Genomic DNA, 17,712 nt, shown 5'->3' on the forward strand with positions numbered 1-17,712 from the left:
AATGTAGGTCTTTCCATCACTAATCCCTCAAATTTATGTTCAAGCAGAGAGTTGTTGCCACCCACCTATAGAACTCTATGCACAGCTCCCCTCTCACATACCTCCTGTTGGAGATGTGGGATCTTAACATGCACCTGTACTGCTTGCTAAAATCTGCTACAACGCATATTGTCAAGTACCACACAAATTCACATGTGCAGGCAGGTGCACATTTAGTCCCCACACCTCCAACAGTAGGTATGGGAGAGGGAGGCTCTGCACCTAACTCTTTGTGCACATAACTGCGTGCAGGAGTAGAATTCTTAGGGTAAGAACCTTTACCACACTTCCAGTTACTCTTAATATCATCTCATTCTCCGAGTTTGGAATTCTTTAGTCAAGAGAAAAGTGAAAATCGCTTTAAGAATGTTCCCAAAAACAACACTAAACAAAACAAGCAACCCTCTCTCTCTATAAAAATAAAAGCAGCTGCCACTATCTTTAGTTTAAACAAAGTCCTCCAACCCACAGCCAAGAGGTGATTTACTGGAAGGCAGTTCAGAGGTTATCACCATTTCCTCCCACATTGCTCTCCATTGCTGCAGTGCTGCCATTTCTTTAATTCTCACAGTTCCTTTCCTAGTCACCACAGATGTCAGAACACTGTGGTGTACAGGGGCCAGGGGTAGCCCTGAAGTGGACAGACCTCCATTTTGGATACGAAAACAAAGATCAAGTCACACTGAGCACCATGCCTGAAACAGTCTTACAAGGATCTTGCTTGCATCATGCATGCAACGTATGTCTCAGATTCATGTCTCTGAGATAGTCATACTCAATGGGCTATGGAAAACATGCCCTCTACCATCAGTTTTGTTAGACAGTGAAAACCAAAACAACAAAACCAAAACTTTCTCTAACTATTTGATCCTTTTAGAGGAATTAACAAATCCAAAACTTCTCCACTTCCTCCTTCTACCCTAGCTTACGGCAACCTGAAAACTCTGTTCTCACTTTGGGCTATTTCAGTCTGTTACTGTTTGTGAATTGCTATCAAACCTTATTCTCCTTCAGAACAGGCTGTATACTTCACAGACATTAAAAAATAAAAAACGTGCAAAACAGGAGGACTCCAAGAACACTTTTTCTATGGAGTTTAAATAAACACTTTCCTTGTAGTTTTTCTATCACACACATTGCAGCATTGTACTCTATTAACTGTATCAGGCAGTAAAAAGAAGACACAGGCAAATTCTGAATGCAAAACACACAATGAAAAGTAAATAGGCTCAAAGAAGCTTTAAATATATGTAAGAATAGTCAGGTTTGATTAAAATAAAAACAAAAAACACAACAAATGTATTTATTAATAAATAAGCACCTGGAACAATCTGAAGCTTGAGCTGCAGCTTGTAGATATGGTTAACAGCTTTTGTAAAGCTTCGTGTTGTATTAGTAACATTCTCCGAATGGCCACACCTTCTTGAAGGGCTATAAGAACTGTCAGCAGCTATTCCCGTGTACAATGTAAGGGTTATTTAAGCAATGTACTTAGACCGCCTCCCTATCCATCCTCCATGAGGATACTGAAAAATTTAGAATGAGCCAAAAACAGACCTTACATCTAACAGATAAGAATCTAATAAAAGGTAACAAACGTACATTTGAACAACCAAACAAAAGAGACAAGACCAATACGCTCGTGTTGACCTAACTTGCCATCAACTTATTTTTGAGAAAAGGATGTGAAAGAGATCAGAGTGGTGTTGCTGAGGTAGTTACTTTGCAGAAAGGAGAAGTAAGAAAATGATGATGCTTTCTAATTATAACATGTGGGAACAAAAGCTATTAGGGAAAAACACGAGATAGAAGTAAATAACTAAATGGGAAGGGCAGAATTGAATAAAGAATGGTACGGGCAGTCCTTGGAAATGAAATGGAAATACGTTGCTGATCTCTTAACTAACAGGAATGATGTTATGGTGACAGAAATGGGGAAGGAAATCAACACCACCCTTATCTGAGTGGCAACTTGCAGATAAAATGATGGGCCCAAACAAAAGGCATACTAGATTATATGAAAATGTGAAAGACCCAGATCTAACTAGATATAAAATTATGGCCTCAAAGTACTGTTACAGTGCTTAGCAACATGTCCTTTGCTTTCCACCAACCACAAGAACAACAAGTATTGGGTAATGGGAAAATATAAATCTTCAATCAACATTTAAAGGTCATTTTGCCCTCTTACTACTCTATAAGAACCTGCTTAGGCATTCTGCCCTAAACTACATCCATCACTAAATATTACTGGTATGCAGTGATGATATATACGCTTTTTAGACAGTTAGTAAAAATCACAGTCAACAAGCTTAAGTTAGGTCTGAGAAGACAGCCTTTCTCTTGCGATGTGATAACGCCAAGCCTCATATCAGTTTGAAGGTCATGAAGCAGTACAACTGTGCTCTTTGTATTTCCTGTAGCTTCCATGGAAATAAATAGCAGGCATTACTTTCAGATCAACCTAGTAATTGCATTGTTCCAGCTGATGTTTTACCTATACCCCACACGATATAGGAGTAATATAAAAAGTAAACTTGAACACTTCATTCTTTCTGTACCTCAGTATGATCCAAAATTCTAGGTAATCACAAGCAAAACACTCAGGAACAGAGTTCTTTCTCCCTCTGCCTCCCTTAAACTTCAGAGTTAAGTGCTTGGGAAGACTTACTATCCTGTATCTAGCCAGTTACTGTTTTTTTTTTTTTTTTTTAAAGGACGCATTTATTAAAGTCTATTTTGTGTCCTCAGTTCAATGCCACAGATGCTTCTGACACTCCTCAGGGCCAAAATAATTCCTTGAGAGTATGAGCCTACATTTGTTCCCTGAAAAAACAGAGCAGCTCACAGCTTTTCTTTAACACGTCAGCACTGCAGAAGGAAATCTTCGCTTGAGCGTAGTGACCCAGTACAACAGCTTCTATATAAGAGCGTTTGCCTCCAAGCAAAAGACTCAGCATCTCTTCAGCTTGAAGACATCCCCCGGTGTTTTGTGTCACTGATCAAAACACTGAACTCAGCTGACTTAAATGCCATTTCTGTTCAATTTTATGTACCTAAGAGGACTTTAGACAGACCAGGCCACATGCTGTCAGACATGAATGAAAACTGTTATTTTATAATGCAAACAGTTTATATTACTTAGGAGAATAAAATTAAGCTTTTTTTATAGATTGCACTACTATAGTTTCAGTTATGAGTTTGCTTTCTGTTTGCTCTGCTCAACTATTAACCCGGTTGCTAGTTTACCGGGTCAGCTAATGCCATTTTGAAACGCATTTCCCCAGTAGAAAAAGTGTTACAGCTTCTATTTCTACTTAGCTCCTCAAGTATGAAAACAAATGCTAGAATAATCAATTAGAGTGGAAAAATTAATGAGGCAGTTAGAAGAGACAGTAGACACACCATTAATTTCTCATTTGACCCATGATTTATAGACTTCAGAAAAGGACTGTAGCTAGCCGAAACCACATTTTACTTCTGCAGAAATTATATATTCTAACAGATTTCCCACTGCCCCAAGCGAAGGAACAAATATAAAGAACAAGGAAGTTTTGGCAGGATGAAAAGACACTGGGGCTGAGTGAAGAAACAATGTTTTCTAAGAAGAGACATCTTGTCCAAACGCAGAAGCAGCTGAGAAAAAGACCAAAAAAAAAAAAAAAAAAAAAAAAAAAAAAAAAAAATTTAAAAAAAAAAATCAGCTGTACATAACAAGTGTTTTAATGGAGAAAGACTGTCCTTTTCTTTTTTTGGAAGTTTTAGAGAGCTCTAAGTTCTGAACACAGCACAGTAAAACTGGCAAGAATGTGACAGCAGGGTAATTCATTATTTCATTTATTTTTCATACCAGCCAAAGCAAAGAACAACTTACCTTTGAACTTTCGTCACATACATGTAACTGTTTTGCTTCATCTAACAAATGCTTATGAGAAGCACAAAAGTGAACTCTGAACGCAACAGGCTCTGAAAGCTGCTCTTAAAAACTACACCACTGTTGTTACACTGTGTATGACATCATTTTAATAAAGGAATTTTTGTTTGGTACCAAAGCTGATATAGGCATTAGATGCTAAGTATGACTATGGTACATATGACAGTCTAGAATGTATTTATTATAGGAAATTAAATAAACCCTATTTGCTATTTCAATTTGGACGGAGAATTCAAACAGGTCCTCATATTCCTAGTCTATACTTCAGTCACGTAAGAAATCAAAGTATTTCCTACAGTATCTCCCACTTTCAGTCACTGGCTACAAAGCTAATCTGTAGGCTTCGGTTTTCATTGTGCAATTCAGAGGCTTTAAAGGAGCACAACACGGTTTAAAACTAACATTTAAAACTTCATGGGAGTTCAACAATTGTGACACTCAAATGCTGCAGACTGATGTCATTCAGAACAGTTACCAGCACAGAAAAGCATTCTGCTTGGGAAAAAAACACAAGTAGGACAGGATTTTTGTATTTAATCTCAAATCAACCTGCAGATGGAAGTTAGAGACCTGAAAAACAACAACAAAAGGTTGGGTGGTAAGGAAGGTAAGATAGACAGCTACAGGGAGGAGATACAAGACAGAAACATTTTCAGAGCTGAACCAACTCAATTTGAAACCAAGCTTTTAGCACACATGAAAAGGGAAGAGAAGAAGTAGGTCTTCCCTACCTTATGGCTGGTTATACTGCCTCACTACTGCTCTGCAATAGCAGCATCTTTTGCCAGCACATATGTTGAACTTCGGTCTAGGAAACTTATGGAAATGAAAACTAACCCAGAAAAGAAAAGAAAACAAAACAAAACAACAAAAAAGGTTATTTTTCAGCTGCTTGAGTTCCAGGCTCTGTGGGAGTGGGAATAAGTAGCCAGAGAACGAATAAATAGATATTGATAGCTTTGCATATTTTTAAGGCCCATTAAGCTAAAGTCTAGGTAATAAAAGGAAACAGTTTAAAAATGGATACCAGGCACTGCTGAAGAACCTCAGCTACTTCCAGAGCATCCCCGTGAATGGATTACACTGGAAGTATGGAAGAACTTTATCAGCTTGACAGGTTTAAGTCTGCATTCTGTAGATTGACAAGGTCAAACTCACAGGTAGGTGGGCCCCTTCTGCTGGGAATCAATCACGTCAGCTGCACAACTATGAATCTAAACAACCCAGCTTCCCTAGATAGTTATGGGGCCTGTGCCACCACTCCTTAAATTCAAAGCAAAAACTCAAATAACAGTAAGTGCCAACCAATAAATGTCTTCTCATAATTGCATCTGAGATTTCAAGGGAACTGACACCAAACAGCATCAGTCGCATATCACAGTACCATAGAATAGCTGGAATTGGAAGGGACACACAAGGATCAAGTCAAACTCCTGGTTCCAAGCAGAACTGCCTGCACAGCAATCCACATACCAGAGAACGCTGTCCAAATGCTCCTTGAACTCTGGCACTTGGGGCTGCGACCACTGCCCTGGGCAGTCTGCTCCATACCCGCTGCTGTATGGGGCAGAACCTTTCCCTAACACCCACCCAATCCTCCCTTAACAGTTCCATGCCATTCCCTCGGGCTCTGTTGCTGACACACAAAGCAGAGCTCAGCATTGCCCCTCTGCTCACTGCGAGGAACTATAGGCTGCCATGAAGCCTCCCCTCAGCCTCCTTTGCTCTGGGCTGAGCAAACCCAGGGCCCTCAGCTGCTCCTCATATACCTTGTTCTCCATGCCCTTCACCTCATTTCTATCCCTCCCTTGGATGCTTTCTAATAGTTTTATGCCATATTCACACAATGTGGTACCCAAACCACACCATGATTGAGGTGCAGCCACACAGAGCACAGCAGGACAGCCCCCTCTGTCACCTGATGGTAGCGCTGGGCATGGTGCTGCAAGAGGGTACAGTCAACCCTTTAGCCACCAGAGCACATTGCTAGCGCAAATCCATTTTGACATCAGCCAGAACTGCAAACCACTTTCTTTAGGGCAGCACACCCACCTCTCATCCTAAAGCCTGTGTTTGCACCAGGGTGGTTCTGAACCGGGTGCAAAATCCAGCACTTGCTCTCATTAAACTTCTCAAAGCTGGAGAATGCTGAGCTGCCTGGTTTGTCAACAACTCTCTGCAAGGCATCTCCACCAAGGGGCTCACAGCTGCTCCCAATTTAGTGTTCTTCACAATGATGAAAACAGTAAAGAAGACTGGCCCTAAAATGGACCCCCACGGAGACCCACCTGCACCTGGGCATCAGCGTGATGGAGCCCTCTGAGCCCACCTGCCAGAACAAAGAGGAGCAGGAAGCAAAGCTACTGCAGAACCGAGCAGGCTGTCAGCAACGTGGGGTCTGCACAAAGATGAACGCTTGAAAAGTGAACCAAACAAACGACAGAGCAACCTATCATAACAAAACACCCAGAGATCGACCTTTATTTCAATGCTCGGGGCCTACGGGAAGGTACTTCCGAAGCAGCCTCAGGTGGTACCAAAAGCGGCAGCAATGGGTGCAGGTGCCGAGCAACGCCCCTGCCATGAGTGCGCCCGCTGGGAGCTCGGTACAGGTGCAGCGCGGCGCCACCCGGCGTCTCCTGCAGCCCCGGGGTGTGAGCATCCCCCGCTCTGCACGCTGCCGACGGCCGTTCCATTGGCCGCTAGGCAGAGGTTCCCGCACCGTCAGCGGAGCACGCTACCGAACTCCCGCCCCATTCATTGGCCGTCCGGCTCCGCGGCGGCTCCGAACAACATTTGCATGGCGCTGGTCCGCTCTTTGTTGTCAGCCGTGGCGGGCGGGCGGTGCTCGCGCGTGCTCGAGCGGTGTGGGTGGGAGCGCGCCGCCGCCACCACCACCAGCACCAGCAGCACCAGCATCACCTGTCTGCCCCGCGGCACCACGCCGAACTTTCAACCCAGCGGCCCTTAACGGCCCCGCAGCACGTGCAGGGCGCGGTGCTCGCCTCGGGCTCCAGGGGACGGCCGGCCCCGACCCGGCACCGCCGCCGTGCAGCGCCGCTCCAGCACCGGAGCCGCCGAGCGGTGTTCGGGAGCGATCGGTTCTCCGCGGGGCGGTCCGCCTCCTCCGGGCAGGATGGTGGACTTGGACAGCGAGGTGCCCCCGCTGCCGCCGCGGTACCGCTTTCGAGATCTACTGCTGGGTGACCAGGGTTGGCAGAGCGACGACAGGTGAGCGGCGCGGCGGAGGGATGGAGGGATGGAGGGATGGAGGGCCGGGCCGGCGGGGCGCGGCGAGGTGCGGCCCTGCTCGCGGGGCTCCGCGACCGGACAAACTTTGCCGAGGAAGAAACGGGGCAGGAGGAGTCGCCGGGATGCGGGACCGTCCGCGGGGGGGGGGACTCCGAGCCGCGCCTCGGCTGCCCCGGGAGCGGCGCTATTGTCCGGCACCCGCCCGGCGTTCTCTTTCTGCGCCGCGATCTCAGGCTGGGATGGCCATTGCCTTAATCTTGTTAGGACCTGTTCAGGTTGCCAGCAGCTTTAATTACTAGGAGACTCAAATCATGCCGTAAAAGAAAACAAACCAATCGCGCACCAACGCGTGCTTCATTTCCAAGTGCTAAGTAGCATTGGTGATCGCCAGCATCGCGGTGCCGCTATGTGACCTGCCGTGCCAGCGAGCCATTAACCCGCAGCTCCTGCAGAACCGTGTGAGATCTGCTTTGCAGTAACAATTCCCTATGGTTAAACGGCAGAGAAGCAGAAACGTCTGCTTGTCCGTAATGCTGCGTTGAACAGATTTTAATTCAATACATTCATACTGCCAGAGTGAGTCATGCTTGAACTCAGCAGCCAGAAACTTTGATTTTGATGCTGATCCACTCTCGCAATTTCAGCTGCTTTCCTAAATAAATAATAATAAGGAAACTCTCAATGCTCACAAGTTCACTCAAATGCAAAATCTGTTATTTTCTTTGTGCATAAGAACTCGCTATACAACAAACTAATGAAACAAATTCCATTTACCCAAACTGTTATGAAATGGTAAATGGTGTCTTAAGATAGTCACAAAAACATGGTGGCGGTTGCAAGTGATGGCATTGTGTGCTGTATTAGTTTGATGCAAAGGAGAGTTTATCAAAGCATGGTTGTATATTTAAAATATAGGTGTCTTCCGTGTGCATAGTTTTATGATGACAGCATTCTTTGAAGACTTTAGAAAAAGCAGATAACAAGCCTCCTTTTTAATTTCAACTGGAATAGGCAAAAAGCCCACAACCTTCCTTACTTCATCAACTGTTTATTTAGCTAGGATTGTGATGGCTAAAAAAGATAAAATAGTCTCTGTGCCACCCTTCAGACCACTCTCTGGGTTAAAACTTCTGCCATCTCTAGTTCAAACTTCAGTTTGACTTGCTTTCCTAAACTTCATAATGTTACCTTCTGTGGAACAAGCATGGGCTGGTCTCACACTGAAAATGGTGTATAAGCAATTATAAACCGTAGCATCCATTTAGCTATGGAAATTTCTAGTGCAAGTCTGTGCGTACTTAATGAAATAGATATAAAATAGATATAAAAATCCTTGGAACTATAGCAGAACTATAGTGCAGCAGCATTACAGAGAATGATTATTATTGGAAAACTACACCTACAGACTAGTGGAAGACAAATAGTTCTTTTAATTATTTTGTTAACAGATGTGAATGAAACAAATATCTCTAGCCATATCTGAAATATAAAATATGAACCCAGGACTGAAAACAGCAAAAATGGCTTCAGCTTCAGCTGTTACCCCCTGTTAGTGCCGGACACAGCTGCAACACAGTGGGAAGGCAGTGAAGTTGGTTGTGCTTTGCACGAGGCTGTCATAGCAGCACTCTTCTCCTTCAAGTTACCATAGCAGTCTCAAGCTACTTGCTTTCTGTTAGCTGAACAAAGTCCACTCTTAAAAAAGAATAAATATGAGTTTTTATTTGCCCACCTTACAATATGATCGTGTTGAAACTATTTCTCTTTTTGTTTGTTCTCCATTAGAGGAGATCACTTAATACTGAAATATTACTACAATCCTACTGCTGGTATTTTGTTACTTTCCAGAATACCAAAAGCATTCTCTGTATAAAAATATTGTTATATATTTTTAATATTAGACACGCTTTCAGGAAATACTTCATTAAAGAAACTATAGACCTGTGAGGAATTTTAAGGAAGTCTGAAATGATTCATCACAGGATTGCTATTACATGAGTTACACTGTTTCACTTTTACCTTTTTTTCTATGAGACCTTACATAAGTGATCCAGGTTACTTTTTTGGTGAAGCACCTTTCTTGTATTTTCTTCTAATTAACATGTAATACAGGTATTGCCAAAGGTGGTGCTTTACATCCTCTTCAGCTGAATAGACATTAACTTTGAGTAGAATACCTGACAAGTAGAATACATTTGAAGTAGCCTTATAGCATGGCTGCACAGTAGCACACGATCAGTATGGCTCATTTTCAGAAGTTATTTGCCCTTGGTCAAGATCCTGGGAATAATCTTTTGCATGTTTCCAGTTCACTGAACCTTCATACTTCTAATTGCTTTTGTGCACACTGATATCAGCGGTTTCCACCTGTGACTGGTAAATCTGCAGTCTGCTACACCGGAACTCTTCATTTGCTGTTTTAGGCTTGTTCCACTTAATGGAAGAATTTAATCAGCTATTTTAAAAATAATTCTATTTGCTTATAAAATGCATGCACAGAGTTCTTAACTGAAAGTAATAGGACTCTAATTATGGAAAATTTGTTGTTACATCTGTCCCTGTCTGCAGACAGACTTCTAAACTCCATTTTCTCACTAGGATTGCTCTTACAGTAAAGCTTCAGTCTTGTTTTTTTGGTTTTGTTTTCCTTCTTTTCAGTTTCTAACTCATACTCCATTCCTTACCCATACCAACTCCCCAATAATGCACCATCCTGCTCGCTGTTTCTGCATTCTTCCCTCTGAAAAAGCAACTCATCTTGAGTAGCTTAGATCCTTAACCAGCCTTACAGCTAGTCTCAGCAACAGCTAGGTTCAGTACTGTCATAGTCACAAAGCCACCCCATCACATTGAACGCTGTTTTCCATAAAATAAATTTGTGTGAACAACAACACAGTGAAACTCTAGAAAATAAACTAAAGTAAAAATCTACTTTGAATGATGTATTAAAATTCCTAAATGTGTGGAATAGTTTTTTAATATTATTAAGTAGAAGCACTCACAAACCTGTCACTATGTAAAATATTTAAATATCCTGGAAGCTTTTCACATATGTCCAGACAGCAGAGCAGGTGAAAGACCAGTCCAGTGGCTGAAGTACACAGGTGCCACACAAGTGTTTCTGCAGCAGGTGCCTTCATTGTTCTGGCCATGTAAATGATCCAGCCAGTGGTCTAGGGCTGATAAGACATAATACCTGACTTTATCACTAATTCTGTAAATTAACACTAAAATCCCTTTGTGAAGTTTTGCTTTTGCTATTGAAAGTAACTGAAACTGAATTATTTGATTTATTGGATATTCTTAGACATTTTTCTTTACCATCATAATGCAGTCTGTCTGCCTGGGAAGGGAGCAGAAGTAAAGGGGTAACTTGGGGATTAATTCAGTGGCAGCCACTTATCCATCAGTTCGGCAAGATTTCAATGAAGCACAATTGTAACAGTAAGTTGCATAACACGTTGTTTCAGCTTTCATAAGCCTACCAATAATCAATTCTCAGTCTTACCAGCTGAGCTGAAGAGCATCAAAAACAAAAGTAGAAAATATCCTTGTAAGTGAATCACAGCCAAGTCCTGATGTGGTTTAAATCCAGCAAATTTTTTGCTTCAAAAAATGGAAAAAGATGATATTAACTTCAGGTTCCCACATAAACTTTCAGAAAAGCTGTTTGGAAAGCAAAAAAATGTTTTGTTTTGTCTTCTTGTGTACATACATACTCACTAGATAATTCAAAAAAAGCCATGCCGGATGTCTAGAAGCTGAAAGAATTCCATGTTTAAAATAATAATTAAAAAAGAAGCATTTATATTTTGTTGGTATGAGTGCTTTTGTAGTGAGGTCAGTCCTAAGTTCAGTGTTTAAGAATCATGTAGAGTCAGAAAAGTTACCTACCACCGAAGTGTGACTGCTTACACTAGTGCCCTATTGGGATTTCTGCTGCATGCTTTTGGCTATCCCCAGCTAGCCAAAGCTGTTTGAGCAGTGTCCAGGAGGAGCATTAAGAATGCACAAGGAAACACTCCTGCACAGTGTGTACATTGGCTGTTCTATGTCATTTCATGTCAGTGTCTGGGCCCATTATCTTACTGCTAAAGATGTACCCAGAACGGATCACTGACATTTTGTGGTGGAAATAATGTCTGCCCTCAAATGTTACATGCTGCTTCTCCTATTTGTGCTACTATATCTTATTATTATTTTAACAGTTGCTTGTGTTTCCTGCACAGTCACACAGTTTCTCTCTCTCTATATATGGCAGCTCTGTTACAGGGAGGTCCAATTATAACTAGCAGACATGCTCAAAAACTGGTGTCTTCTTCAAATACACAGCATTGCCTTAAATTGAAGGCAATAACTGTGTTCAACAACATTATTGTCATAATTCCTTTCTAACAATATATGAGAGACAGAAAAGGAAAAATGTATGGATGTTTTAAAAATGTGCAGCGTGAGATTCTGTTGACCTCAAAAACATATATAGCATTTTGTTTTCACTGTCTTTTACACTTCAAATCCCTCTGGGTTTCTTCAAGATTAAGCAGCATGTTGGATTTTCTTTGGACCTCGTATGCCAACGTAAATTTTATCGATGCTGAATATCTCTAGCAATATTAATGAAGAGACCACAAAGTACACATTAGAGCACTGAATTAATACAGTCTGTCATATGATCTGCAATCCTACACAAAAGACTGTATAATAAAAAACTTTTTATAGGACTATTAAATTTTACTACCTGCTGGATTTCCAAGTTACATAAAGAAGTAACGTGGTCTAGGAAGAAACACTGTGACTATGCCACTTTAAAATCACATACCAAAAATGTAAATAAAAGAGAACACTGAACCTTGGTGCATTTTTAACCCACACTCTGAAAGCATCAGATCTCATAACTTTCCATATGCTGTTCCAATAAGTGTTTACAATTTCACAGTGAGAGAACAAAAATTTACATTTCTCAGTTCTACATTTTTCTTCTTTTCTGTACATAAGTAACAAGAGACACTACCTGTTACTGCTCCTATACCAAGATGAAAATGAATCATTTTGCTATCGTATATACTTTACTAACACAACCATGCAGGCAAGTGTTAGCTTTGTGCAACAACCTTTCTGATATTGGATACTGAATTGATTAAATTAAAATTCCCTTCTAATCTGCTTGCTACTTAAATCAACATTCCCACCTACCTGGAAAGAATTCCAGACAATATGCAGCACCTCCACACCCCACTTGGACAACTGTATGTCACTGTTATCTGACTCATTACTTTCAAGGCACAGCTGCTTCTAAATATCAGAAGGCATGGTGTGTATGATGGAGTAGAGCCCTCCCTTTGCCTTACCTTTTGGAAGTCACCTGAGATTGCTCAACAAGAGGGGTAAAAAGCCCACCCCCATTTCTGAATCAAGTGACTTAAGATGCCTGAAGCTAGATTCAAGTCACATGAAAAATGTCAGTTGCCTCAGAAGGAGATTCTATTATGGTTTCTTTAAAATAAACCCCCTCTTTCCTTCAAGGTATACTTCAATTTGACTTCCTCATTTTGGAGTCCTTCCATTTAACAGAGATTACAAAGTAAAAGATCTTAAAGAAAAACAAATCCAGATATATTTGGCAATATAAGTAATTCTTCAAAACAAATTAAGCAATTTAGAAACCTAAATTCTACTTTTGAAGCTTGACTTTGATTGAAACCACTTAAGATCCTAATGGTCTAATTACCTAAGAAAGTAAATGTTTTCATGGTAACTGCGGTGAGACTCTGCACAGTGGTATTTAGAAAGTCTGAGTTGCCCAAAAACCTGAAAAAATTGCAGCCTGTGTAACCAAATAATCTGTTACTGTATAAAAAAATAATAATTTTAAAAAAATCTAGAAAAATGCTAACAGTTCAAAATCACTGCATCAGCCACACTTAGAGGTCTGTATTTATACTTTAGGGAGCAGGTTTAAGAGCACAATCTTCATAATTAAACTCATAATTCAGAACTCACCTTCCTTCTAAACCAATTTTAGGATTAAGTCCCTTTTTAAAGATAATCCTACAGGTAAAACGAGGAATGCATTGGCCTATGTGGAAGAGATGAAGAGGAAGCAATACTTCACAAAAGGTGGTTCTGTTGGCTTTATGCTAATGTCTGCTGTTTTAGACATCTTGTAATCTTACAACAACAGCAGAAGCAAAAATGTGTCATTTCTATAGTTCACTTAATCTAGCACAAATTGGAATTTGGGGAAAAGACAAAAAGAAAAACAGTTCCACGTTATATCTGTAACTTTTCTAGAAAGACCTCAGTGCTGAACATCTGCAGAAGTTTTCTTGTATAGAAAATGCTTAAGTATCTCATCTTCAAAACTCTGAAAGATCAAGTTGTCTTCCCTGGCACAGCATAGTGAAGTTTATAAACATGCTTGGTACTTCAATTATTACTTACTTAATACTCAAAAGCTCTTATTTTTCCATCTAGAATCTTTATCCATGCTACTTTACATCTGGCAGACGCTATAATATTCCATGGGGAACTGATCAGTTCCTTCCCAAATGTTCTCTCTTAATATTATAATCATTGGCTGTGATTGAATAACAGTAAATTTATGCGTCGCACTGTGATTACTCTCAGAATGACTCTTTTTCAACAAATGGTAGTATTGTTTTCTATTACCTCCTTTTTCTGCTGTGGAGCATCCAAAATGCCTGAAGCTTCAAAACGCTTTGATTATGAATACTTCTTCTAAACATTTCAGTGCTATACATCCAATTTCTAGACTGTAGTTTATTAAAGGTAATCTTTTGAACTGAAGGATGGTATGTGCAATCTATTCAATGACTTCTTCTAGTCCATTAAGTCCTTTAATATTGGATTCCTCATGGTTTTATTTATTTATTTCCACCCCCCAAGTAAACAAGTGAGTTCAGCCCTTCAATGAGCCTCTTCATCTCTGTGTCATTGGAGAGAATATCATTCAACTACTGTAAAAGTTCTGCAGCACAGAAGATTTGGTACAGAATGCCTTAAAACAACTGTTAAAAGATTTCAGCCTCCTCCACGCAATCATCTGCTAATTATGTTATCAGTCAACTTCCTGGTGGGAAGTATCAGTAAAACAGAAACACTCATTAAAAGATAAAAACAGTGTTTATACTCACAGATAAAAACAGTGATATTATTATTTACTGAGAAATATCCCTTGAAGGACAAATTCTGTCCCCACATAGAGAATTGTCTGTGAGGCAGCGCTGTAGTTTCGTGGTGGAAACCCAGTTGCTAAGTCTCATATTGTACTTGACTTGCTAAGTATCAAACCATGATAGACGAGGGAGAAAGGCATCAGGTTAAAACCAATCAGTACCAGGCATGTTATCTACTGAGTTAAGAACAACAACAACAAAAAAACTTCACCTAACTTTCAAGGCAGGGTCTGCTATCTTTAGCCATTAGTAACTGGAAATGTAACAGCTGGACAAGGATCACATGCCTGGTAGGAGCAATTTACAAGATTTGAGCAGCAATCCTAGCTATAGATTAGCTCTGCCAGGAGAGTCTCTCCCTGTCTCCTAGATACTGTATTCTGAGTCAAAAATCATTTTTTGCAAAGAAGAAGAGTTTGTTCTTTAGCTTTTTGCAGTGTTAGAGTTAATATCACTTATATTTCAAGTATCTTTAAGTTACCAAAGCTCCTTCAAAGCGTAGCGATTATTAAGATAGTTAATAAGGAGTAAATACTTCAAAACAGCCTCTCTATTATTCTAAATAGCTAAAATCGTTCTAGGGGGTTTTAATATTTTCCACACTTTGTTTTTTTCTTTTTCTTGTGTCTAGAAAAGACTTCAGCACAGGTAAACACAGTGTTAAACCAAATCTGAAACAAATATGAAAAATACGAAAAGCCAAGTTGAGAATGGAACACTGTATTATATTTGTTCCTTATGTGGCAGCATCTGTTAATGCACAACACTCCCTGACCCCAGAAGGGTTCTGGCTTCCCATATTCACATTGAATTGAAGTAAGTGCACTGGTTACTTATCACTACTGCTCTGTTATTCCCCATATCAAGCACAGACAGCTCTAGCAGAGATGGTATGAACGCTATCCTCTATATTGAGCTGAACGTACCCTTTTGAACAGTAAGCAAGCTCTGTTTTCAATGCAAACAACAAACTTGTATTTGATCACTTGTTTAAAGTGGTGTTACAATCAAAAAGAACAGCACAGTAGAATAGTGACACAGGAGATGTACTGACAAAGGAACTAGTATGATAAAAGGACATTACAAAGAAAAAAGGAAAGTGCTCACCCAACTCCCTTGGCTCATAAGGAAAACTCCAAAAGGGAAGGATCCTTCCTTAGTGGCAGTCAGCCCTTAAATGAGGTCTAAGAGAGGTACAGCCAGACTCCATCTGGTCTGAACTGCCTTCACCTGTGCTCCCAGGGCTGTCCTTTCCCCAGGTGCTCAATCAGTGGTACAGGCCAGGACCCAACAGTTCCTATACAAGTGGTTTGATCAGATATATGAACCACTATTTAAAAGGTGTTTTTGTAGTTACTTCCTGGTTTTTAGTTACTGTTTTGTTCTCTCAGCAGTCACTAAAAAGAGACAGTACAGAAACACTAAGCGTAGCAGAATATTCTGTAGTATACAGACACTAACTAACTGATCACTTTTCATAAAGACTATCAAAATCTAAGTGGATTTTTGACCCAATGAGGAGGATCTCAATTGAGGCTTATTTCAAAAGAGAAGTTAGATGTCCAGGATCTCATTGGTAACTGAGGAATTCATTTTCAAAATCTATTCAGCGTTTAACCCAAGTAATCCTTAATTTTTTTACTCAAATAGACCACAGATTGCACGAACATTACAATTTAGCTAATATGGCACAAAAATCCTTACACATTTAAAGTGCACTGAATTTTAAGAGCCTAATTAATTCTTCCTTACCATTTTTTTTCCCTCTTATTTGGCAATTAATAGATTACAGTCTGGAGGAAAAAAACAAACACAAAACAGAAAACCTCACAAAGATGAATGCCAGGATTATTATCATTTAATACAACAAATTGTAGCAATGTACGATTTATGAAAACTTGAACAATGTCATTTTTGTGTTGTTTAACCACCTCTTGTTAAGCTTTGGTCATTCAAACTGTCCTAGTGCAACTTTGGCATGGCATTGTATGTTAGGAAGAATTAGGAAGAATGAGTTGGGCCACTAGAAATGCTTCAGAATAAGCATCTCTGAAGGTATCAGTAGGGATGGATGTCTGAGAAATGGAAGAGAGGGAATTTTTGTGAGCCAGTCTTGTGACATGCACCATGGGCTAATCTGAGACTTGTGAAGTGGAGATGTTGGAGAGCTGGAGTTGTCCAACAGTCTGATGCTACTTGTCTTTGGGCTATGGTGACCTGTGGATTTAGAAATTGCTTTCCTTTCTAGGAATGGCAGTGACACTTTCAGGGACAGAAATGCTCATACGGAAAGAAGAAAGAGTTGGCTGTACAACTATGCCTTCTTGCATTACATTTGACAAATTCGTTATCAGGCCTTATGTTAATACAGTTGATCCATAAACACATACCTCTTCTCATTGTATGCTGGTATTCTACCTATTACTAACTGCTCCGCCTTAAGATCTATATAAAGCATAAGAGGAAGACTATGGAACAACACCTGTTCAAACCCATCTCAGCAACACAGCTTAAATGATCTTTGGTAATTTGACCCTCACTAAAGCCACCAGACTCTGAAATATCTGCCTTCATTTGGGAGGTCACATTTGAAGAAAAGTTAATTTACATTGAACAAGCCAGTTTTCCAAAGGCACCTGCTAACTCATTTTGTAAAAACACCTAAAGCACATTATGGAAGTTTGAGATTATTTAGAATATAAAATAGTCGGCACAGAATTCAACCAGATAATCTACTGATGAGCAGCACTCTGACGCTGAAGTACTTAATCATTGCACTGCTTTGTTAAAGTGCTATTTAACTTGAATAAATATTATAGAATAAATTGCTAAAATATTGTGAAAATACATTTTAGATTTTTCTTAATCTAAGAAAAAGCCACTTAAAAATCATACCTTATGGCTAATCAGAAAGTGTAATAGCTCACTCCAAGGATAATGAAATTTATATGAAATCCATAATTACACTGTACCTTGTTGGCTGTGAAGAACAGTATCAGACATGTGATATCTAAGATACTAGTGACATTCATTTGTTTTGTGTCCAGAATTCGTGAATCACTGCCACTCCTTAAAGTATAATAAAAACTCTTTTTCTGTGGGAAAAACAAACAGCAAAAAACTATGCAGTAGAACATGGGAAGACCTGAGACTGAAAGGTTATCAGTATAGACATCAGTTAATGCTGATGAACACATTTCTGACTATATAACATGGTGTCATGCCACATAAAGAGAATTGAAATATATGGATTTATTATTTCTTTGTATTGCAACTTACTAAATGTGCCTA

The 17,712-nt window shown here is 40.1% G+C and overlaps 2 protein-coding genes across 5 annotated transcripts in view; one reads left to right on the forward strand and one right to left on the reverse strand.

The window, feature by feature from the left end:
* The window catches only part of CFH (complement factor H), a 39,314-nt gene extending 33,125 nt beyond the window's left edge, over positions 1-6,189 (reverse strand). Inside the window, exon 1 of the mRNA XM_015869475.2 lies at positions 6,026-6,189. Coding sequence (XP_015724961.1) covers positions 6,026-6,032 — 7 coding nt within the window. The 5' untranslated portion in view covers positions 6,033-6,189. The remainder of the gene's footprint in view (positions 1-6,025) is intronic.
* A 474-nt stretch (positions 6,190-6,663) lies between these two features.
* The window catches only part of KCNT2 (potassium sodium-activated channel subfamily T member 2), a 107,262-nt gene continuing 96,213 nt past the window's right edge, over positions 6,664-17,712 (forward strand). For 2 of the 4 annotated variants that reach the window (XM_015869522.2, XM_032446354.1), the window contains exon 1: positions 6,665-7,204. In XM_015869522.2, the coding sequence (XP_015725008.1) occupies positions 7,110-7,204 (95 nt within the window). In that variant the 5' untranslated portion in view covers positions 6,665-7,109. Of the gene's footprint in view, positions 7,205-17,712 lie in introns of all 4 variants that reach the window. The other 2 variants (XM_015869524.2, XM_015869521.2) reach the window with 2 other exon arrangements.

The sequence above is a fragment of the Coturnix japonica genome, chromosome 8 (genome assembly GCF_001577835.2).
Source record: "Coturnix japonica isolate 7356 chromosome 8, Coturnix japonica 2.1, whole genome shotgun sequence".
Classification (NCBI taxonomy): Eukaryota; Metazoa; Chordata; class Aves; order Galliformes; family Phasianidae; genus Coturnix; species Coturnix japonica.